This window comes from Octodon degus, unplaced genomic scaffold (genome assembly GCF_000260255.1).
Source record: "Octodon degus isolate 3935 unplaced genomic scaffold, OctDeg1.0 scaffold00280, whole genome shotgun sequence".
NCBI classification, from domain to species: Eukaryota; Metazoa; Chordata; class Mammalia; order Rodentia; family Octodontidae; genus Octodon; species Octodon degus.
The window spans coordinates 1,655,383-1,679,491 of record NW_004524856.1 but is presented as its reverse complement, the minus strand read 5'-3'; the positions used below and the strand labels follow the sequence as shown (position 1 = coordinate 1,679,491).

General features: G+C 50.6%; 1 protein-coding gene across 7 annotated transcripts; it reads left to right on the top strand.

Annotated features, from left to right (window-relative positions):
• Positions 1-24,109, top strand: Nlgn3 (neuroligin 3). Of its 7 annotated transcripts, none has more exons than XM_023707089.1 (8): positions 1-88; positions 3,825-4,481; positions 5,115-5,174; positions 9,657-9,716; positions 11,359-11,508; positions 18,030-18,215; positions 20,191-20,980; positions 22,131-23,034. In XM_023707089.1, the coding sequence occupies exons 2-8, from the start codon at positions 4,025-4,027 to the stop codon at positions 22,966-22,968; spliced, it is 2,541 nt and encodes an 846-aa protein (XP_023562857.1). In that variant the 5' UTR covers positions 1-88; positions 3,825-4,024; the 3' UTR covers positions 22,969-23,034. The 7 variants fall into 7 exon arrangements, with proteins under 7 accessions (XP_023562857.1, XP_023562858.1, XP_023562859.1 ...); XM_004646797.1 differs by lacking the exon at positions 1-88 and adding an exon at positions 951-1,083 and having other exon boundaries at positions 22,131-24,109; XM_023707090.1 differs by lacking the exon at positions 5,115-5,174 and having other exon boundaries at positions 22,131-24,109.

The window sequence follows — 24,109 nt, the reverse complement described above, 5'->3', positions numbered from 1 at the left end:
CCAAGGCTGTGTAAGAGAACCAGCTGCTTTATGACTGGAGTCTTCTGATCTGCCCAGCTGGGACTGGAAGAGGACCGGTGCCAGCCAGGTGGGTGGGTGGATGGTACGAAAAGATCTGGCAACCTAAGGGTAATGTCCAAGCCGCTCTTGGGTCCTGTTGCTGAGAAGTGTCAAGTATGTGGGTAAAACCAAGAGTGCCAATTAATACTCAACAAAAAATAAAATCCCTCTCCTAGGTCCACTGCCAAAGGCGTCGTGCATATGGGATTTTCAGTGTAAGAGTTATATGTACAAGGAATTGAACTCTGACAGGGTAAAGGCAAACAGGACTGAAACTTCATGTCTAATTATATCCCAATGTAAGCACTCCATTGCCACATTCTTTACAGGGGTCTTCTCTGGAATAAGTGATATTTTGTAGGGAGGGTTGGGGTACTAGGCCAACTGGACAGGCGCACTGCATATAGAAATAGAAGACCAACACATAGGGGCTGGGAAAGAGTAGACATCGAAGTGGTCAGCCACCTGGCCCCAGCTGAAGTAATAGAGGGAAAGCAACGACATTGACCTTTGGGAGAGTGATGGGTGAGAGCCATATGGCCCCACCAGTGGTTGCTGCCTGGGTAATTCTGGTGCTGAGGAGAGATGAGGAAAGCTGAGTGAGATTGAAGTATGTCTTTGTGGAGTGCGACTGGGGGTCCTCAGTTTCTCCCTTTGTTTCAAGGTCTCAGGCTTTGCAGGTAAAGTTTAGACCGGCTGCCCTGAAAGATCGCCTGCCTGCTAGTTTGTGGTATGAGGTGTGTGTGTGCCAGAGAGGAGAGCGTGTGAGCAGAGCTTGCCCGAGCGTTTGGGGGGGGCAGGCCGGAGGACTTGAGCCATCTCTGGCACAAAAGGAGTTAATGGCAGGGACCGCGCCCCCCCCACCCGTATCCGGACACGCGCAGCGCGCCCCCTCGGTGCGCGGGCACAGCAGCCAGGCTGCCGGAGAGCTGATCTCAGGATTCGGGTGCGGAGCCCTTGGCCTGGAGGCGATATGGGTGGTCCGTGGCGGGGTTCAGTCGCTTGCAGCAGCCCGGGGAACAGGTGAGGCCACCTGCCCCGTCTCTCATCCTCTAGCTGCCCATACCTTGCCCCATCCCATCCCTTCCCTATCCCAGGCCCCTCCAGTCCCCATCCTGTGGCCCCCATCCCTTTCAAACCCATGGTCCCATCGGCACCCCTGGCCCCCCCCAACAGTCCCCAGCTCCACTTCTCTCCACCTCCTCCCTAAATCCTGCTTCCCTATCATCCTCCCGCCCATAGTCCCTCTTTGCATAGCCCATCCTGCAAGCTCACCAAAATAATCTTTATTGAGGACCCCCAGTCCCATTCCTGTATTGCACATTGCCAGACCCCCCTCCCTGCAGTGCAGCCCCAGTCCCCTTTCACCGTAGCATCTCCTAGCCAGGCTCCCTCCCCCACTCCTGCAGCCCCCCCACCCAATGGAGGCCTTTATTCCATCCTCCCCATTCCAGTACAATTCCATCCCCCAATACCATTCCAAAGCTATGTAGCCCCCAATACTGCAGCTCTTGAGTGTGCTCCATTCCTGCACAATGCCCCTCGCCCAATACTGCTCTGGCCTCAAAAGTACCCCCAGATGCCATTCTCATCCCTGGCATTGCTGCCTCCCCTTGTCTTCTCCCAAATTGCAAGTTGGACCAGGATGGAGCTCTTAGCCTTGAGAACTCACAGTGGGTCCTAGGATACAGAGGGCATTTGGGGGTCGGTTGGTTTGTCTAGATGTTCATGGGGAGATACTGTAGGGAAATGATTCAAAGGGGAATTTGGCATTTGGCGCGGAAGGGTTACTGGAAAGGAAGGCCATCCCTAAAGGGTTAATAGAATTCGTGAGGTGGGGCGGCACCGAGGGGGTTAATGGGGGGTTGCTGGCGGGGAAGCCGTGTGAATGAGCGGTCTGTGCCCCAGAGTTGCCATGGAGACGGTGAATGGGGGGATTGTGTGAACTCAGCTGCGGACTGTCCCCCCCCAAATACACACCCACCCACTCCCTCCTGCCCCACCTCCCTGCTCCTACCCCTTCCCCTTCCCCTCCTCCCCTCCACCGGGGTGCATTCTGGGCAGTGTCTAGGATCTTCCCCTGTACTTTGCTCCCCATTTTCCTATTTCCTCTAAGCCCCCACCCCTTTAGTCACTTTCCCCACCCTCCCTCCTCCTTCTTCCCGCTTTTCTCTCTTACACTGTCTATCTCTGTGTCTGTCTGTCTCTGTCTCTGTGTCTGTCTCTGTCTGTCTGTCTGTCTGTCTGTCTCTCTGTCTCTCTCTCTCTCTCTCTCTCTCTCTCTCTCTCTCTCTCCTCCCATGGTGGCCCATTGCCGGGCTATTGCCGGGCGTTCCCACTCTCCCTCCCCCATCCCTTCAGCCACTTCTTAAAGGAGCAGGCCTGCAATCTCCGGAGGGCGGGAGAAATGGGGGAAAACTAAATGTTCCCGTGGTGTGTGTGTGTGTGTGTGTGTGTGTGTGTGCATGTGTGTATGCACATGTGTGTGAGCATGCAAGCATGTGTGCGTGCGTGCGTCTTGCTGGCATGTGTGTATATGCGGGTGCATCTGTATGTGCCTGTGTATGTGTGTTGGCTATGTAACTGTCAGAAGGCCTGTGTGTCTGAGCGCGTTGCTATTTCTGTTTCTGTCTCCACCTGTGTGTCTCCATTATGCTGCATGTGTCTGGATATTTACCTGGGCGGGTATGTGAGATTATATCTCAGGAAGTCTCTGTGAGGCTCTGGCCATGTGAGGTACTCTGTCTCAGAATGTGGGACTATGGAGGGGATTTCTGTGGGTGTGGAATATATGTTTCTGTGAGGGAATATCTCAGTGCCTGTCTGTGCTCCTGGCTTAGTTTCTCACACTCTTTGAGTCCGTTGTGAGTTTATTTCTATGAGTTTGTGAGTGTGTCCTCATACTCTGTTGTCTATCTTCACCTAACTAACATACACAATGTCTTACATGCTAGGAGCCTAACTCCTGCCCTCAGTTCTGACATTTGGTGTGAATTAAGGGATAGCCATCAGAAAAGACCAAAGTTTAATTTGGCAGGTGTGGTGTCACAAGCCTGGAATGGAGGCTGAGGCAGGAGGCTTGTTGCAAGTTCGAGACCAGCCTGGGCTACCAAGTGAGCTCAAGGCCAGCCTGCACTGCATAGGAGACCCTGTGTTAGAAAGACAAAACAAAAAAACCCCACAAAGTTTAATTTGGAATCAGTAAAGGCTGAGGAGAAATGTCTCATTGGGCAGGGGCACTGGAGGGTGGGGACTCCCCTGTGAAAGAGTAAGTGACTGTGTGTCCCCTCCCTTGCCTGAGGGTGAAAGCTGTAGGTGGGGGTGGTTCTGCCTACCTGCAGCTTCTCCTCCTGCTGCCTCAGTGCTCCTGAGGAAGGTCGCCAAGCCTACCCTCTCCTGATGCGGAGGTTCTGTGGAGGATTACCAGATCCCAGGAGCTGGACTGCTCAGTGTTGACAGAGCATGCCCAGGGACCCTTTCTCCCTCGCTGGCACCCCTTCCCAAGCATGTGCTGCTGTGACCCCAGCTGATTCTGAGCTCAGCTGGCTGTAGAGTTAAAGTCGGGGACTCTGAACTTGTAGTGACAACTAGGTTTCCAACCATGGCTGGGCAAGTAGGATGGTTCTGACCAGCAATAGACCATCTGTGAGTTCCTAAAAAACTTTCGTGGCTGTAGGAGGATAAGCTGAGCTCAACAGGGGCCTAGAGATGGACCTGGCCCTCCCAGAACTTCTTGGATGACGAGTGCCTCCCTCTTTCCACAGGCCTGTTTGGCCCTGAGCCCCCTTTCTGAAACGCTGGTGCTCGGACGGACGACCTGCTCTCTACGTGGCTGGGCACCTGTATGTGCCCCTTAAGAGCACAGTTTTGAGGTTCAAGTCAGTGTGACCATGAAGGGGCTGCCTGTTGGGCTGATACTGTGACACTGGAGTCTGCCTTTCCTGCCAGTCCCCCTGTCCGGAACATGTGGCTGCGGCTTGGCCCACCCTCGATGTCCCTGAGCCCCATACCCACAATTGGCCGGAGCCTGTGCCTCACCCTGTGGTTCCTCAGTTTGGTGCTGAGGGCCAGTACCCAGGCCCCAGCACCCACAGTCAACACTCACTTTGGGAAGCTAAGGGGTGCCCGAGTACCATTGCCCAGTGAGATCTTGGGGCCAGTGGACCAGTACCTGGGGGTACCTTACGCAGCTCCCCCAATCGGCGAGAAACGTTTCCTCCCCCCTGAACCACCCCCGTCCTGGTCGGGCATCCGGAACGCCACACACTTTCCCCCAGTGTGCCCCCAGAACATCCACACAGCTGTGCCCGAAGTCATGCTGCCAGTCTGGTTCACTGCCAACTTGGATATCGTTGCTACATACATCCAGGAGCCCAACGAAGACTGCCTCTACCTGAATGTCTATGTGCCCACCGAGGATGGTGAGTGCTGTGGCCAGGCGCTGTGCCTTCCCTGCCTCCCACCTGCCCTGCTGTGTTTGTGGCTTGCATGTGGTCGTGTGCCCTGCAGCATGCGTCTGTTTGTCTGTGAAAATGCTTCTAACCATCACTCTGCTAGGCCTCCCTCCCCTCCCTGTTCTTCCCTCTCCCAGCATTGTCTGAGCTCCCATGTGTGAGTGACACTGTTGCCAGGAGGGGCCTGGCAGGCCTGAGAGCTTTGACAGGTCTAGGTCCAGTGCTGGATGGGGTTCCCTGGGGGAGTATGGGTCACTGCCGGCAGCTGCCCGCGGGAGGATGCTGGCTCCACCAGGCCCCCGTTGCCATTCCACCTGCTTCAAAAGGTGGTAGGTGTGTGTGGCCGAGGGACTGGTTGCGCGGGAGGGCGGGGACCAGCCTGGTGGGCAATGCTTAGGTGCCTCCTCTTTCACTAGCTGATGCCTCCTCCCGCGGGGGTCACACTAAGGTAAGTGACAGAAACAAGGAGATGGTGGGACAGGCTCTCTGCCATGTGCCACCTGCAGAGCAGCTCAGCTCTTGGGGCCTGGGGAGGGTGGGGGGTGCATGCCCCTGGGCAGAGGCCTCTTGTTATTTTTTAGTTTTTTATTCATTTTACAGTAAAGCGGATTTCCAAGGAATGCGCCCGAAAGCCCAACAAGAAAATTTGTAGGAAAGGAGGTAGGTAGCGAGCCGGCGGGGAGGGAGAGAGAGAGAGAGGGAGGGCTGCCTGCCCACTGCCCTTGCCCCGAGGACCAAGCCTTCCTCCAAGTAGCCCAGGCTCAGGGGTCAATGAGCAGGCTTAAGGCTCGCCTCAGCCAGGGGCCCTCCCTGCTTCGCAGTGAGCATTTGGTAACCTCAGTCAGGTTCAGAGCAGAAGCAGCAACCCCATTGCCCCCAGTCTTCCAGCTCCAAATCCCACCCTAAAGCATATGCCTAAGCAGAGCCACTGGCTCTCTTGGCAACAGTGCAGAAGAGACTCTAAGCATCCGAGATGGAGCCAGAGGCTGCCTGCTCGCACGAGGGTGCAGACACAAGATCATCCCTCCTGGGCTGAGTCCTAGGTTGAAAGTTTAGACTCAACTCTTCCTCCCCAACGCTTAGATCAAACATGTATACAAACTGGGTGTTATGGCACATGCCTGGAATCTCAGCTCTCAGAAGGCTGAGGCAGGCGGATTGTTGAGAGTTCAAGACCAGCCTGGACTACAAAGTGAGTTCAAGGCCAGCCTGAGCTGCATAGCAAGACCCCCTGTCAAAAAGACCAAAAAAAGCATATATACAGAATTAGTTATCACACACACACACACACACACCCACACCCCTATCTTACCACCTCTGGCCAGAGGTTATTGCAATGACAAAAGAGAGCTCCAGATTACTCTAGTGGCAGAGCTCGGGGTCTCTAGGAAGTATGAACTCAAAAGGAGACGAATTTTAAATTGATCTTTCTGCCAGGCATGGTGGAACATTCCTATAATCTCAGCACTTGGAAGGCTGAGGCAGGAGGATCACTGCAAGTTTGAGGCCAGCCTGGGCTACATAACGAGTTCAAGACCACTCTAAACTCCAGTGAGACCCCATTTCAAAAAATCAAATAAGGCCTGGAGTATAGCTCAGTGGCACAGTGCCTGCCTGGCAAGCACAAGGCTGTGAGTTCAATTTTCAGTACCAAAACCAACCAACCAAATAAATAAATAAACCTTCTTGCTGAGAGGAATCTATTCTCCTGGATAGTTCAACCTCCTGTCCTAACCCACTTCAGGCTGTCTGCAAAGTGCTCTCACATTTACCTCATAAAATGCTCCCCTCACCTTGAGAAGTAAGGCAGGAAATCAGCGTCCCAATTTTGCAGATGAGGAAACAGGCCCAGGGGAGTGACTTGCTGCTGCTCAAGGCCCCTTTGCTGGTCTGTGACAGAGCTGGGACCAAAATCTGGGTCTCTTGGCCCTCAGAGCATGTTCTTTCCACTGTAGCGTACAAAAGCAGCTCTCATCTGGTCATCCCTACTTCTCCAAGTCCAAGGAAAAAGTGGTACCATGTGGCTGGGTTGGGCTAACTTAGCAACACTAATAGCTAAGGAACAGGTGGACAGTGACAACCTGGTGCCTGCAATCCACTGGCAAGTTTGGAGTTTGTTTCTCTTTGATTTCCTAGGGCAGGGTCTCTCAGAGTAGGGCCACTAAAATTCCTGGCATGGGATACTCTCTCCAGCAAGACTGTGTTGAGGTGGAGCAGGAATCCACACGTAGGACATGTGCAGTGTCTTTAAAGCACACGCTGGAGCACAGAGTGAGAGGCAGTGCTCTAAGAACTGTGCTTCGGTAGTGCTCCGCCCCAAGCTCGGGACCTCACACACACTGGGCAATCCATTGATGTTTCCCCATGAAGGTGGAAGCGCTGTGATGCTGCACAAAGTACAGGTCTGAGAAGCACAAAGCTGCCCTGAGTCCCAGCTCTCCTGCCAGCTCACTGTGAGACCATAGGCAAGTCTTATCCTCTAAGAACCTCTGTTTCCACATTGAAGGTAGAGGGAGACCATTCTGGCTTTAACATTCCACCAGCCTATAAATAAATTCAGGAAGCCTGTAATCCCTGCACGCTAGAGGCTGAGACAGGAGGATCACCACAAGTTTGAGGCCAGCCTGGGCTACATAGTGAGTTGAAGGCCAGCCTAGACTATGTAATGAGACCCTGTCTCAAATAAATTCAGAAAGAAGGTCCCTTAAACACACTTCTATGAAGTACTTGATGGGGTGTGGTGAGAAGAGATGACGTTCCTACTAACAATTTCTTAGGAAGAATGATTTCCCCAAGGCTCCAGTAAGCCGAAGGCAGTCTAGTCCAGCCCTGAGACTCACCCGAGGGCTGACTAGAATCCTCCACTCAATCTCAAAGTTTACTGGTCACAACTGTGGAGCTGGGCAAGGCCATGTGCTAGGTGCAGTTAGTGTGTGGAGGGGTATAAGGAAGAGGAAAGCTTTGCAGTGACAAAAGGCCTAATTGCTCCTCTAAAGTAGCTCCTTGCCTGGTGTTACAAATCAGCTGCTCACCATTAAGCCCCTCAGGCCAGGCCAGGCCAGAAAGTGGGCTTCAGCCAGTTCAGAGGAGGGCATTCATTCATTTTGCTATTCAAAGTGGCTCCCTATCCAGACCCTGCTGGCCATTTGGAACAATTACAAATTGTACCATCCCCGCTGAGGAGACCCGTACCCAGAGAGACTCAGGGCCTTTTATACATAAGTCAGGTGGAAGGACCTTGGTTGGATCCTGCAGCAGCAAAGGATGACAGTGCCTGACAAGGGCCATAGCAGCAAGGAGGGGCTCAGCAAGGGCCCAGCTGAAGGAGCAAAGGCACCTGTGCAAAAGAGACAGGGACAATATGGCAACCCATAGAACACTCAGAGGGGCAGAAAGGACACATCTTCTAGGGGATGGTGGGAAATAAGTTTCCTCAGAAAGCCCTGTCCCACTCTGTCAAATTGGTGGGAACTCTCTGGAGATGAGTGATTCCTTCCAGTTTGGTGGGCTCGCCATGTACCACTGGATTTCTAGGGGCAGCACTGGCAGGTGTTGAGCTAACACATGAAAGACGATAGGTGCCACCAGAAGTTCAGAAGGCTGGAGGGAGTTTCTTTTTTTTTCTTTTTTGGAGGGAGTTTCTACCCGAGGGCTGAGCTCTTGCCCTAGTTGAAAGGCCACTTTGTAGTGTGAAGGTGGTACCGTTTTGATTACTAGCTATAAGGCAGTTTAGTCACCAGAACTCAGACTGACTAAGAAAGAGTGTTATTTGCTTCCTCCAGCCTGGGGGTATCTGGTGCCAGAGATACAAGAGATCAAGCCCTGGGCTACCAACACAATTAGCTCAGTTACACACACACACACACACCCCCAGCATGCAGGCAGTAGGTCCTACCTCTCCACAGTCGTTCCAGGACACACTTCTAGTCTCTCTAGAACAGGAAAGACAATTGGTGCCAGCCTACCTGAGTCCTGAACGTCTCTTTTCCTTTCTGGTTTCTCTCTTCTAGTCTCCTCACTCCTCTGCCCCCATCCTCTCCCTTCCACATTCCACCACTTTCCTCATCTATGTCTTCCCTTTCCCTTATCTCCAAAAGGTGGCATGGTGCAGTGGAAAGACCATAGGCTGTGGAGTCAAGCAGACCTGGGTTTGAATCTCGCCTGTAGCATTTCCTAGCTATGTGATGTTGAGCAAGTCACTTTACCTTTCTGAACCACAGTTTCCCCATCAATGAAACAGAAGTAAGGACAGTACCTACCTTACTGGGCTGTAAGACTCAAACAGTATGGCAGTAGAGTGTCTGGCACATGGTAAATATTCAGTATATGGTAGGAACTAATGATCATTATTTCTATCTGTTTCTCTTTCTCTCTGCCCCACCTCCTCTCTCCCCTCTCCCTCCCTCCCTTTATTCTTTTCTCCTTTGCTTCCTTCCCTCCCTCCCTCTCCCTCCCTTCCTCCCTCCTCTGGCTCTCTATACATCACTGAGCAATGCTTGCTGCTCTCAAGACTGGTTCCTGTGGGCAGGAGCCCCATTGCCATTAACGAGGGCAGGGGACACCAGTGAGCAAGGCTAGCGGGAAAGCTTCACCTTGCATTTCTTCCTACGGGAATCAGAGTCAGCTGAGGCCCAGCTCAAGCCTGCCCACTGGACCCTGGTAGCTCAGGCCTGATGTCCCTGGTCCACATTGGTATCCACACGTCCTGGCAATGTCACCTTCATCTTCAGTACCTGCCCTTGCTCTCCAGCTCCACATGCCTGTGTACATATGTGAAGCCCCCTCCACCCAGAATGAATCCTTCCCTGAATGGGTCTCTGGCTCTGTGCCCTGGCCCACCTGCTGCTGCAACCCCCTTCCTAACTGGGAAGGGAGTTGGTTGAGAGGGGCCGTTGGGAGCAGGGAGGCGGGCAGGGAGGTGCAGGGAGGCCAGCACAGCAGAGGCCTGCACCACCATCATCCTGATTAAGGTCTGGGCCTCAGCCCACCCATTCCCTCAGTTCTTGCCATCCCTCCTGCCTGTCCTGGGCCCAGGCTCAGAGCTGGCTTGCTGGGCCACACTGCAGTCATGCTGTTTTTGAATTCTCTCTCTGTTTTGTTCTCTGTTCTGTGCTGTTGTGTCTCCCCGTGTCTGGTCCCCAGGATCCGGCGCTAAGAAACAGGGCGAGGACTTAGCGGATAATGACGGGGATGAAGATGAAGGTATTTGGGGGCTGCAGGGCGCGGCGGCTGGTGCATGGCACAGAGCCCCTCCCCTTCTCAATGGGGAGAAGCCCCGTCTGTCTGTCTGTCCGTCCGTTGGTGTGTTTCTGTTCCTGTACAAGGCCGATGGGCTGCTGTCTTTGGCCTCATTGGCCGCTGGGAGTTCTGGGGTGATGGACACGGCTCGCAGGAGCAGGGGATCACAGGCAGAGCCATGAGGAGGGCATCTTCCTCACCCTGCCCTTCATCCTCCCCCATCGTCTATGGCTGATGGGCACTTCCCCTCCTGAGCAACAGGGAGAATGGGGAGCAAGGGAGAGGCTGGGGAGTGGCACAGAGCAACTGGATGGTGAGCAGATGCTGGTGACTCATGGAAGAGACCCTTGTGTTGCGTAGGGAGCCTGTGCTGGGAGAGGGGTCCAGCAGGATGGTACCCTGAGGAACAAGACAGTAGCAACAAAAGGGGACAGAACCTACCCAGGCTCCTCCCAGAAACACAGAGGTGATCACAGGGCCCAGGGCTGCAGCAGGTTCAGGACAGGACCAGAAAGACTGTGGCTAACATGCCGAACTGAGGCCAGGACACCACAGCTGTCAGTAGATGTCATAAGATCCCTGGGCGGTGATCGGATCAACCTTCCTCCTTGGGATAACAGGTTCGTTTATTCTGCAGCAGAGAGCACTCCGGTCTACCTCTGCACCCTGGTCCTGTCCCTTCACCAGTGGAAGGGCCAGACAGCTCAGAGGGACCCACTGGTGACGGGTAGGGCTGTGCTGGTGTGGCAGAGTGTTGGTCCAGCTCACAAACCAACAGGCTACAGGCAGAGGCGGTAAGGCCTGGAGCCTTCTCTTGACTGCCCCAGCGATGACACCACGCTGTGGGCCTGGGAGAAGCCACTGGACAGGCCCTGGTTGAATGGCCTCCAGGGAAGATCCATCTTCATCTAATGCTGACAGGGCGCAGGCAGGCCTGCTCCTTAGTTTTGCCCTATCCCTAGCGTTTCCAGTCAAGTCTGCCCAGGGAGAATGGGGTAAATGGGAATGTGGCTAAAAAACCATGTCAGTAAGGTTCCCCTGCCCCCTCCCCACCATTCACTCTTTCCTCACATCCTTCCTCGTTCTCTCCCTGTGCCACCTCTTATCCCCACCCCTCTTGTCTCTGTCTGCACTGGGGGGCCGGCAGCTGCCAATGGCTGTTTTTCCATGTAACTGGTCTAGTTTGGGGGTTTCAGGGCTCCCAAGCCCCTGCTCTCTAAAGCCTTGTCAGGTCCCAGGACTCCTGGATGCCCGGGGCAGGCACTTACCTGATACAGCTAAAAGATAAGCTATGCCTCTTGCTGCTGTCCCCACCACAAAAGCCTGACCATGACCCACCTAGGCCTAGCAACATCTGGCATGCCAGGCCACCTTCACTTGGGAGGCACCTCAAATCCGAATCTTTGGAAACATCACTGAAGTTCAGCCATCTCTGGCTGATGCTTGAGCTCTGGACTAAACAACCCCATGAGTCCTGCCGTCAGCAATGGCAGTGGCGTGTCCTGGCACCTGGGATAGCTTTGCTGCCCACACCCCCCCCAGGGTGGTGGGGGTGGGGGAGGAAGGGCATGCTACCCAGCCTGTGTTTCACCCCTTCTCCTTGCAGACATCCGGGACAGTGGTGCTAAGCCTGTCATGGTCTACATCCATGGAGGCTCTTACATGGAAGGGACAGGCAACATGATTGATGGCAGCGTCCTCGCCAGTTATGGCAATGTCATCGTCATCACCCTCAACTATCGGGTTGGGGTGCTAGGTATGGTTCCCTGCAGGCACCTAGAGGGAAGGCTGGCTTCTCATGGGGCAAGAAAGAGTCCTAGGGAGTTGAAAATGGGGTGCTTATATTCTCTAGCTGGCGTTAAGGACCATAGTCAAAATCTCATTATCCTATGACCACCACCCAAGTGCTGGGGGCATTTTTTATAACCCCAGGTTCTTTCTTGGAATATTTAGATGCCACTGCAAATCCTATTCAAACTTCAAGCCAGGTCTCCCAGACTTTTGCTTGGCTGAGTTATATTGCATTTATTAGTTTTTCTAGTGTCTTATTCTCATCCTTATCCACCCAGACTCACATTCCTAAATACCCCATGTAGACCAGGCACAGTGCCACATGCCTGCAATCCCAGCTAAGAGGCAGAGGCAAAAGGATCCCAAAATCAAGGCCATCTTGGGCAACTTACTGAGACCCTGTCTCAAAATAAATTAAAAATGCTTTAAGGACGTAGGTCAGTGGTAGAGCACTTGCCTAGCATGCATGAGACCCTGGGTGCAAATCGCCAGTATGAAAGCAACCCCACATGTATAACATGCACAGATGTTCCTTCTAGTCCACCCCATGTCCATATACTAATGTGCCCTAACGTGTCTGCCTCTAGGCTCCCTACCCACCCTGCACATAGTTACCTCTCACTCATGCCCATATAGCATACATGCATATAGCGTCACATCCACAGCCACAGACTTCGGACACAAACACGTTCTCCCACCACTCCATATACACTTCACACAGTCTCGACCACGCACATTTCCACATATGCACACTGTACACTTCACACACACACAGATTCCTCTCATGTCCCATACACATATGAACAATTCTCCTAGACTTCTACTTCTGTATACCCACACTTACCCCCTTCCACACCACATATGCACACACTCCGACTTCTGTCCACCCCCGCCTTTACACCTCACACAAAGACAGACCTACACCATGCACACCCACAACAAACCTTCATATACTTTTTTTTTGGGGGGGACAGTTTGAGACAGGGCCTTGCTATATAGTTCAGGCTGGCCTTGAACTCACTTTGTAGTCCAGGCTAGCCTTAAATTTGTAGCGATCCTCTTGCTTCACCCCCACCCCCCTGAGTCCCCCTGCACTACCATGCGTGGCTAAAAACTCCATATACTTTAAATGTGCACAAATATTCCTTCCACTCCCAACACACACAAACCCGTGTCCTCCTACACATACCACTTCTGTCTGCTCTGCACACCCACATGATGCACACAGACACACATCTGACCCTCACCTTCCCCATGTAAACACAAGCCAATATTCTGTTCCACATGCATATACCCTTACCTATGTCTATACAGCCCCCCATATTCACAAATGCTACCCAATGCAGACATCATATTCCTGCTTCCACTTCTATGAACGTTCCTTCCACTACAACTATGTATTATCCCATATCTCATACATATAGACTCATAGATCCCCACACACGTGCACACATACATGTATGCACATACTCTATCCATGCATAGCCTGCATAAATACCAGTACACACATATTTACTCCCTCACCCCACATGTACATAAACATCCATGTATTTAGAACTATATCTACACATATACATACATACATACACACACACACATACACACACACATGAATCTGTACTGACCCAAACCATATTCCTGCTTCCTCCTATACTTACATGTCACATATCAGCACACATACACATTCCTTCTATTCTCTCTACACATACAGGCCTATTCACTCCCACCTCATTATATATACATACACCTGAGCATACACACCTATTTCCCCAATGCCTTGTTTGTTTGTCTGTTTGTAAGACATGCCCTCATTATGTAGCCCATGCTAGCCTTCAGCTTGCTACATAGATAAGGCTAGCATCAAATTCATGATCCTCCTGCTTCAGCCTCCTGAGCACGAAGATCATAGGCATGTGCCACCACTCCTGGTTCCCAAATGTTTTTTCTGCACACTGCCACACACCCTTCCCCACCAAACTCTACTATGCACAAGCTTGTTAAAGTGATTTAGACTGTCCCTCTACCCTGTACATTCTTTGATGACCACTAATGCCAATGCCTATTTGTGGCCAAGCTCTTGAGGTAAATAAGTGCTTTGCAGAAAGCAGACATAGGATTGCTTCCCTTCATAGGCTTGCCCGGGCTCCACATCCCTGTCCTCGCATGAAGGAGCCAACTGCTTGCGTCTTCAGAGTTCTGGTGGAGGTCCAGGCTGTTGGTCAGGTCTACAGGCCTGGAGGCTATTAAGCCTGGCTCACTCCACAGCCACCTGGGGGACAAGATCTTATTTTCATTTGCTCCTTTGTGTGCTGCGCCAGGTCTGATCCCAGAAGCCCTGGTGGTGCTTTTCACTTCTGGGCGTGGTTGTATGCATGGAGTGGCAATCTCCTGTTGACTTACCTTTATTACTATGTATGATAGGAAGATACTGTTGGAGGTTTGGACTGAAAATATGATATTCCCTGAAAAAAGCAGAGTTTGTGTCTCCTTTGGTGGCTCCTAGGACACCAGCTATGGAGCACAAGGGCAGTGTTTGGCCTCACTCCAGGGTGGAGGGCTTTGAATTTCGTGGTTCTGCCCCTGCTCCTCTGTCTTTCTGGATTGCCTCAGATAAGCATGGCATGGCTCTTGTAAGTGCTTCCCTGTTAAGAAAGGGATCTGATGAGCATGACACCATGAAAGTGGCTATAAATGTACACAGTGGGGTTGCATGATTCCTAAACAGTAATAAGTATACAGACTTAATCACACAGATATACAGAGACACATGATAGTTGATGGCTGAAAGCAATTTTGCTAATTTCTTTTCTTAGAGTGATAGAAAATATTCTATTCATCTACTTTTACAAATTATAAACACAAAGCTCCATTCTATAAGATTTATTGGAATGTACAGAGAATACTAACAATGTGCTTCAGCCCTATAATCAGGCAGCTGGGAATGGAGGAAAAGAGAACAGAGGAGGGGTGTACAAGGAGCAAATAAGGAAGAGAAGAAGCAGGGAGGGAAAAGAGGGCGAGCACAACATGAGGAAAATGAAGCAGAGAGGAGGAAGGACAGACACATAGGATTTAAGAAGAGACAGGATTTTGCCAGGACCTGAGGAACCCAGAGGGTCAGTTCAGAGCTGGGGGCTGCGCAGAAGGCAAGTGCTGGGAAGCACTCCGTGCAACATTGCATTTGCTGTTGCTCCCACAACGCTTTGGCTACTGGCTTCTTTAAGCTTCTATGTCAGAAGTTCTTACCCTTCTGAGGGAACACGGACTCTTCAGAGACTCCAGTGAAAGTTATAGATGCTCAACAGCACATACACATGCTTAAGAAAACAATTTCACAATTCCCCTGAAGCCCATGGTGAAAGTCAGGCCAAAAACCCCACTTTACAACCTCCTCTCACATGGATAATCAGAGCAGTGAATGTCTCTTTAGGCTCAAGCAGTTGATGATCCTGATAAGCCCAGCCTACCTTCGGAACTGAGGATGGGCAGTTCCCCATCACTTCCTGTGTGCCCTAAAGTTCTAGGTCTGAAACACAGATATGACTGCTAAGCCGTTGATTGCATTCTAGGTACAAACAAGATGTTTTGGTCTCTTGGAGCCAAATGTAAAACATGGGCTTTGTCCCTGACACTTGGGGATTTTGCTGTGTAGCTGAGGCTTTGTGCTTTTGTTTCCCAAAGCATCCCAGAACTCGTGCCAGTGTGGAACCCAACCACATGAATCCATTCACCCTCCTCTTTCTCAGCTTCTCCCAAGCTCTGAGCCCAAACAGTTCACTCAGAGGTGCTGCTCTAGACATCTTGGCTGATTCGCATATGTTGACAATGTCCCAGGCTAATCCATGGATCCCTTCTGAGGTGGGAATTGAGAAGCTCCCACTGGGCTTGGGGCCAACAAAAGAAAAGGATTCCAGCAGGATATAGGATGTAGGTATTCCTAAGGCTGGGAAAGTAGGGGCTTGCCAAGTTTTAGTCCAGATTCCAAAATTAATTTAACCCTACCTCCTTTCTCAGGTACCTTTCAGGTAAACTGAAAACCTGGTGAACTTCAAACCTTGAGTGACACAAATATCTGGTTTTGATATAATCTGCCAGATTCCCTCATCTTCTGTTGACAAGCAGCTTACCATGTACTGCAGTATAAATTTGGGCCCAGGGAGACTGCTTCAGATTCATTCTGACAGTTGACAGAATTGGGCTTGTCCGCCTCCATTCTCACATAGTTTCTGGGGATGAGCAGTGAGTGATTGCTCTCCCAGATCACAGGTTGTGTGCTCCTGTCGGTCATCGTTCACTGCATGATCTTCCTGAGCCTGGTGGCTAGTGCTTGAAGCAGGACCCTTGCCATAAGGCTCACTAGCAGGGCACCATCCATGTGCTTCCGTGCCCCTTCTCTGGAAGCTCCCAGGACCACAGGGAATGGAGGGGGTCAGGTAGCCAACCTGCCCAACCTTTTCAGGCCTTTGTTCCTGATCCAGAAAATTGGTCTGTGTTGAAGAAACCTACTACATACAACTGCATGCTTTTCCTGGTAATTAGGACAGACATGTTTGACACATCTCACTGGGGCCTTAGCAAAGATGGAAGACAAGCCTTCTATTGCCTAAATGAGAGAAAAGGAAAAGAGAATATGCAGGAAGGAAAGGGGAGAGAAGAAAACTAAGAGACACACATTGTGATTCTTACTGGAGGATGGCAAGGCTTGGGCAGCTGAACTGGGTCTCGGTCAGCATAGTTGAGACTAGAGCAGCGTCAGTTTCTGAATGGACCAGGTGAAGGAGAAGCTGTTGCCTTTGTCTGGAGTAGCAAGGGCTCCTTGGTTTACCCTTATTCAGGTTTTCTCTAATTCTTCCTCCTTTCCTCACCTAGAATCCAGAGCCAGGGAGAAATTGTGATTAGGTCCTAAGAGGAATAGCTAAGTACTTCCCACACTTAATTGTATCAAAGCTAAATTAATAACACACTTGAAGAAGGTGGGACAAGCTCTTTTGCAGAATCTAGGTACAGAAGGAGTCAAGAAAGATGGTGATAAGGTCTTTTGGCTGCTTGAATCTGAATTCTGCCCCTATCCATGCACTGCCAGATCAGCAGAAAGCTCTCTGAGCTGTAGGCAGCTTCTCCAACATGCCTTGCACCAGGTGGATTCCATGTGCTGTGAATGAGTCTTCAGCTGTGGAGTCAACAAGTACTGACCTAAATGTGGGTTTCCAAAGTGTAGGAGCACTGCCACTACCCACTAGTGAAGAACCCTTCCAAAAGCCTAGCATAGGAGAAGACAGAGTCTTCCAAGGAAGCTAAGGACAGAGAAGAGATGAAATAAGGCAGGAGGATCAGTGCAAAATGGAGGGGGGTATAGGACATCTAAGTGGGATAGCCAGCAGGTGGGCGGGAAGGTAGTCTCCATGGCAACAGGTCTCCAAGGCAGCAAATCCCAGCAGGTGGGTGGGAAGGTAGTCTCCATGGTGATACATCTCCTCAGCAGCAAATCCTAGTGGGTGGGTGGGAAGACCTGTTTCTGTGGTTACACTCAGCACTGACTTACCCATTTCTCCACCAGTTGAAAAAGATGGCCTATCTAACCCACTGGCTTCTCAATTTTTGCAAACATCAGCATTACCTGGGGAGCTTGTTAAAAATACAGATTTCTAGGTCCTACCTCCAGAATGTCTGATTCATTAGGCTTTGCAGGAAAGGAAATGAGGACCCATCCTGGGAATGAGGGTAAAAGGACTACCCAAGGCCCAGAAAAGAAGAGGAGATGGATGAGTTTGTACAGGAAAGGCAAAGAGAGCTTAGGAAATTGCTGCCTTTTGGAATCTTCACTCAGAGAGAGAAGGAAGGAGAAATAAGAACGTGTATATTTACAATCTGCTGGGTTTATGCTAGTTTTATCCTCACTACAGTGCTAGGAGGTATTTTTACCCCTACTTCGTACAAGAGGAAACTATGACCCAGAGATTCTAACCAAGGACTTTCTGGCTTTAAGGTTCCTTCTCCCACAAATGTTAGGATCATGTTCTAGATAGTAGTATGTCAGAGCAAAGGATGTTAATTATGCAGTTTAACTCTTCTTCCTGGAGGAGGCAGCCACTAACATCTGGAGGTCCCTCCTTCCAAAGCGGGTAATGAGGAGGCAGGGAGCCACCCTTCCCTATTTTGATTGTTCCAGACCTTGCAGAAAAAAACAATGGTTTATGTCAGCAAGGTGGGAAGAGCTGTGTAGCCCTGTAGCTATCCTGCTGGATATGGTGGCATACACCTATAATCCCAGCACTAAGGAGGCTGAGGCAGGAGGATTGCTGTGAGTTTGAGGACACCTGGGGTACAGAGTGAGTTCAAGGCCAGCCTGAAGTACCAAGTGAGGCCCTGTCTTAAAAAAAAAAAAAAAAAAAGAATAGCAAAAAGAAAACAATTTCTGCCTGTCATCTTAACCCAAACCCTCCATCCCTCTGCCTTCACTATCCTCATGCCCTTTGTGGAATCTAGGTTTCCTGAGCACTGGAGATCAGGCTGCCAAAGGAAACTACGGGCTACTTGACCAAATCCAGGCCCTCCGCTGGGTGAGTGAGAATATTGCCTTCTTTGGAGGAGATCCTCGCCGTATTACCGTCTTTGGCTCAGGCATCGGCGCATCCTGTGTCAGCCTCCTCACACTGTCACATCACTCTGAGGGTGAGTAGCTCTGGGGGCAAAACATGGGCTAGCCAAATGCTGGCTGTCCAGCCTTCCAAGGTCCACAATGCCCAACTCCATGCCCTAAGAGCAGCCAGGGGAATCAGTTCCACAGCCACCTAGGGAGACATGGAAAGAAAATGGTCCTCTGGGGAAGCAGCACTTCTGGGAGAGAAGGAAGGAGAGAATCCCATGTACTTCCTGAGAGAGAAAGACACTCTTTCTGACAGGATAGCTTCGTTTGGGCCCAGTGGTGGTGAACCTATGGCACACATGCAGCAACCAGCTATTAGAATCTCTAACAGGTTTACCATCACTGGTTTGGGACACTGTGCATAGCATTGCCTCTCTCTGAAGATATAATGGTTCTTTGTGGGCAGGAGAAAGCTTTTAGTATGAGGTCATGGTTACTCCAGAGTCGAGATCTAAGGTGGAAATTAGTTTTTAGGTGTAAGAAACACTTATTGTCTGCCTTTCTCTCAGAAGAACAAGTCTGTGCAAGAGGAAGCGTGTTCTTGAGCAGGAGGTGGTTCTGAAGTGAGAATCCCTGGCCTGTGACAAGGGCCTTTTCTGAGAACAGTACAGTCTGTTCTGGGCTGCACAACACCCTGAGGGAGACTCATTTTTACCCTGTCTCATGCTGGTGGGGTCCCTCTGCCAGGGATCCCTCCGAGGGCCTGAATAGGCCCTTTTTTACTTGACCAGGATTGTTCTCTGCATCTCAAGACTACTTCTCTCTGAGAAGTTGAGCTTCTTATGAAGAAAAGATCTGCCTGAAATACGTGCCCTTTTCTGAAGTAAAGAAATCTGTGAGAGAGGATACTTTTTTTTTTCATTGAAATCAACACCATGAGTTAGTGATATTCGCACAGGAAGACTTGCAGGTTGTCTTTGAAGAAGGCACGTCTGGGAAAGAGAAGAATCACCTTCTCTGACCTAGAACTTTTGTCTATCCCTCCAGAGACTGCCCCAGTGGGGGAAGACAGAGGTTCAATCTGCATCTCTAAAGAAAGAGAAGAGGGACTGGGGCATAGGTCAGTGGTAGAGTACTTGACTGGCATGCACAAGGCCCTGATTTTGATCCCCAGCACCCCATGGAAAGAAAAGAAGAGAAAGATTTGTTCTCTTTGCCTTCCTGAAATCATCTCATGGCAAATAATCTCTGAAAAAAATGAGGAGCTCTCTTAAGTAATAATCTATATTTCTCTCTCTCTTCCACCTATGCAAACTGCCTTCCTATTAGGGCAATGGAATCATGTGCCTGAGGCCAAAATTCCAAAATTCCTTGGAAATGCAGGGCCTTGAAGAGAATGATACCTTTTTTTTCCTAGAGGGGGAAGAATCATCTTTCTGAGTTTGGGGGACTGATCCCTCTTGGCCAGGGGGAAATCTGGTTGTGAAGCATCAGTAGCTTCAGGAAAAGGAAAGTTACTGCTGAGACTACAGACAGAGGGCACGTGCCCAGGCTTTCAGACCCCAAGGCCTTTGCCCTTGGGATCCTTCCCCAAACTCCCAGAATGTGGGGCTCTCTCCTGCCTGCATTTCTCATCTCTCATAAAAAAAGACCCCTTTGTGGTGTGAGTGCCAGCTCCCTGGTGGTGCGCTGGCACAGAGCTGGGCCCAGCTGGGCAGGAAGCAAGAGAGGGAAACAAGGAATGATAAAGAGAGGGGAGGATAAGGAAGCTGATGTCTGGGACCCAAGAGGTTAATTCTCTCTGGCATTCTCTTAACTCCCAAGTTACCAATCATTGCACCAGGACAAGGAAGCAATGGAGGAGCCAGGCAAAGGATTAATTAGTCAGGGATGGGGGTCAGCAATCTCTTCTGTGGTCCTAACTTATCACCCCCATCAGAAGAGTCATTCCTCCGCCCTAATTCATTCAAATCATAGGGCAGCCTTTGTGAGAAAGGAATATAGCATTTAATGATTTGTGTCACATGACAAATCTGATTTGTTGTCACTTATCTTCTGTAGGGCTTTTCCAGAGGGCCATCATCCAGAGTGGCTCTGCTCTGTCCAGCTGGGCTGTGAACTACCAACCAGTAAAGTACACCAGCCTTCTGGCAGACAAAGTGGGGTGTAACGTGCTGGATACTGTGGATATGGTGGACTGTCTTCGGCAAAAGAGTGCCAAGGAGCTAGTAGAGCAGGACATCCAGCCAGCCCGCTACCATGTGGCCTTTGGGCCTGTCATCGATGGTGATGTCATTCCTGATGACCCTGAAATCCTCATGGAACAGGGAGAGTTCCTCAACTATGATATCATGCTAGGTGTCAACCAGGGTGAGGGCCTCAAGTTTGTGGAAGGGGTGGTAGACCCTGAGGATGGTGTGTCTGGAACGGATTTTGACTATTCAGTCTCTAATTTTGTGGACAATCTGTATGGCTATCCAGAGGGTAAAGACACCCTGCGAGAGACCATCAAGTTCATGTATACAGACTGGGCAGACCGTGACAACCCCGAGACCCGTCGTAAAACACTGGTGGCGCTCTTCACTGACCACCAGTGGGTGGAGCCCTCAGTGGTGACAGCCGATCTTCATGCCCGCTATGGTTCACCTACCTATTTCTATGCCTTCTACCATCACTGCCAGAGCCTCATGAAGCCTGCCTGGTCAGATGCAGCTCATGGGGATGAAGTACCCTATGTTTTTGGTGTCCCTATGGTAGGGCCAACTGACCTTTTCCCATGCAACTTCTCCAAGAATGATGTTATGCTCAGCGCTGTCGTCATGACCTATTGGACCAACTTTGCCAAGACTGGGTAAGGAGAAAATAGATTTCTTTTCTTCTTTGGGACCCCAGCATGTCCATTCCTCTATCTAACTTCTTCCTTCCCATGATATTCCCCCAGATATTACTAGTTAATCCCTTTACTTGCCTCCCTACCTCCCCTTTTTGAGATTTTATGCTATCTCCTTCAAAAATTTTGTTGAGGTGGGCATGGTAGCACACTCCTGTAATCCTAGCACTCTGGGAGGCTAAGGTAGGAGGATCACAAGTTCCAGCCCAACCTGATCAACTTAGTGACTTAGTAAGACCTCTCAAAATTTTAAAGTATAAAAAAGGGCTGCAGATGTAGTTCAGACCACATGCCCTGGGTTCAATTTCCAGTACCACAAAATTGTTGTTGTTGTTGTTGTTGTTTTTGTTGAACAGCCTGGATGTACAGGTGGCAGCAGTAGCTCAATGATATAGCACCTGCTTATCATGCCCTAAGCTCTGGGTCACATCCAGCACCACAAAAGAAAAACTACTGGAGCAAAGAACTCCCTTAGTACAGCATCGGGACTGTGCAGGGGCATGAGTTACTAGCAGAACTGTAGAATTCAACATTAGCTGGTCAGAAGCTAAGTGAAATAGGAATAATATACATTTCAGAAAGAGCTTCTAGAGGGCTCTTGGCAAAAGTGCACTGCTGAAAAGATGGACAGATGTTGCTGGGCATGGAGGCTCCCACTGCGATCCTAGCATACTGGAAGACCAGGCGGGAAAAGCATAAGTTGCAGTCCAGCCTGGACAATTTAGAAACCCTGTCTCAAGATAAAAAATAAAAGGGGCTGGGAATGTAGCTCAGTGTATAGGCACTGGGTTCAATCTCCACTACAAGAAACAAACAAAGACTGATAGATGTTCAGTAGCACAGGAGAAGATTCAGCTCCTGTAGCCCAACCCTGGTGGATGAGCACAGGAGAGAATGATGTGGTTTCCATGATGCCTGTGCTGGAGACAGGAATCCAAGCCTTGGTAAGAAAAGGGCTGTGCAGAGAGTGAAGAACCCTGAAAAATATGCAAGTGGTGGGAAGTTTTGGGCTCAGGAAGAAGCTTTTAGGGGTAGGTATGAGAGGAAAGTGGCTGGGTCTTTCCTTTGTCCAGATAGAGTGGTGACCCCAGGTTTCCATGTGGTATTTCAGGGATCCTAACAAGCCAGTTCCCCAGGACACCAAGTTCATTCACACGAAGGCCAACCGCTTTGAGGAAGTAGCCTGGTCCAAGTACAATCCCCGAGACCAGCTCTACCTTCACATCGGGCTGAAACCAAGGGTCCGTGATCATTACCGAGCCACTAAAGTGGCCTTTTGGAAACACCTGGTGCCCCACCTGTACAACCTGCATGACATGTTCCACTATACATCCACGACCACCAAAGTGCCGCCCCCCGACACCACCCACAGCTCCCACATCACCCGCAGGCCCAACGGCAAGACCTGGAGCACCAAGCGGCCAGCCATCTCCCCTGCCTACAGCAACGAGAATGCCCAGGGCTCCTGGAATGGGGACCAGGATGCGGGGCCTCTCCTGGTGGAGAACCCTCGCGACTACTCCACCGAATTAAGTGTCACCATCGCTGTGGGGGCCTCCCTCTTGTTCCTCAATGTTCTGGCCTTTGCTGCCCTCTACTATCGCAAGGACAAACGGCGCCAAGAGCCCCTGCGGCAGCCTAGCCCCCAGAGAGGAGCTGGGGCCCCTGAATTGGGAGCTGCTCCCGAGGAGGAGCTGGCAGCATTACAGCTGGGCCCCACTCACCATGAGTGCGAGGCTGGTCCACCCCATGACACACTGCGCCTCACGGCACTGCCCGACTATACCCTGACCCTGCGGCGCTCCCCCGATGATATCCCGCTCATGACCCCCAACACCATCACTATGATTCCCAACTCCTTGGTGCAGACTTTGCACCCCTACAACACCTTTGCCACAGGGTTCAACAGTACTGGGCTGCCCCACTCACACTCCACCACCCGGGTATAGCTCCAGCCCAGAGCACAGCTCACCTCCCGCCCCCTCCCTCCCAAATACACACACACACACACACACACACACACACAGAGGAGCATACACACATGCACACACACAGAGACTATATATATATATATATATATATATATATATATTCATCCACACCCTGCAGCAGACCCATCTGCACAAGCATAGACAGATGTGGACATGCACCCGCATGTACAAAAACACAAATAAGAAGGTAAACCTGAATAAACCCCTCAGATGGGGATGCAGATAAGTCCTTGGCAAGCTGAGGACCTGTGGAATAGCAGCTGAAGTCAGCTCCCTGAGCCTGAACACAGACACTCCTGGGGGCCTGAAAGCAAGACTTGGACACCCCCTTGGTGCTCGCCTTCGGCCTTTCTCAGAACTATACCACCGACCAACTCCAGACTTGGGAGCTTTCAAGAGCAAAGTAGCTCTTCCTCCCCAGACTTAGTCTTTTTTCTGGGTCTTGTTTTTGTTGATTTTTTTTTAAATTTTGGAACAAATGCTTTTCCAATCCATGAGTGCTAAGAGGCTCTGGAAGAGAGGGCTCCTGGTCTGGTTCTCTCTCCTGGAACCCCCAGTGCTCGCATAATCAGACAGAGGGACAGAATCCCCATGAAAGAAATGGATTCGCACAAGACCATGGGGTGAACAGAGGAAGGGGCTAAAATGTTGGATGGGGCTGGAGGACCGTCAAGAAGAGATCTCCAACTGTTTCTGCATCACAGTGGAGGGCTGCAGAGCCTGCAGGATGACCGCTTCCCCTAGAGGCCAGCAGCATTCGCCTGGCTGGACCAGGGGACCCTGGGTTTGGTGCGCAAGGTACTGTGGAGGCCATGCCATTATTGGGTACCCAGGTATATAATCTGGGTTCTGCCTCTGCCTTTACAGAAATGCTATCAGAAATTCATCCCATTTTTGTTATAGTCTCTTTTGTCTGTCATTTCTCTTTCAAAAAACAGGTGGGTTTTTTTGTTTGTTTTTTGTTTTGTCGTTGTTGTTGGCCTTTTTTTTTTTTTAAGAAAGGTTCTTAAAACACTAACGGAAACCCATGGAGTTTGTCCTTTGTAAAAATTTTAAAGTGTCTTGATATAAAAATAAAAAATCCAGTCAGCACTCCCAA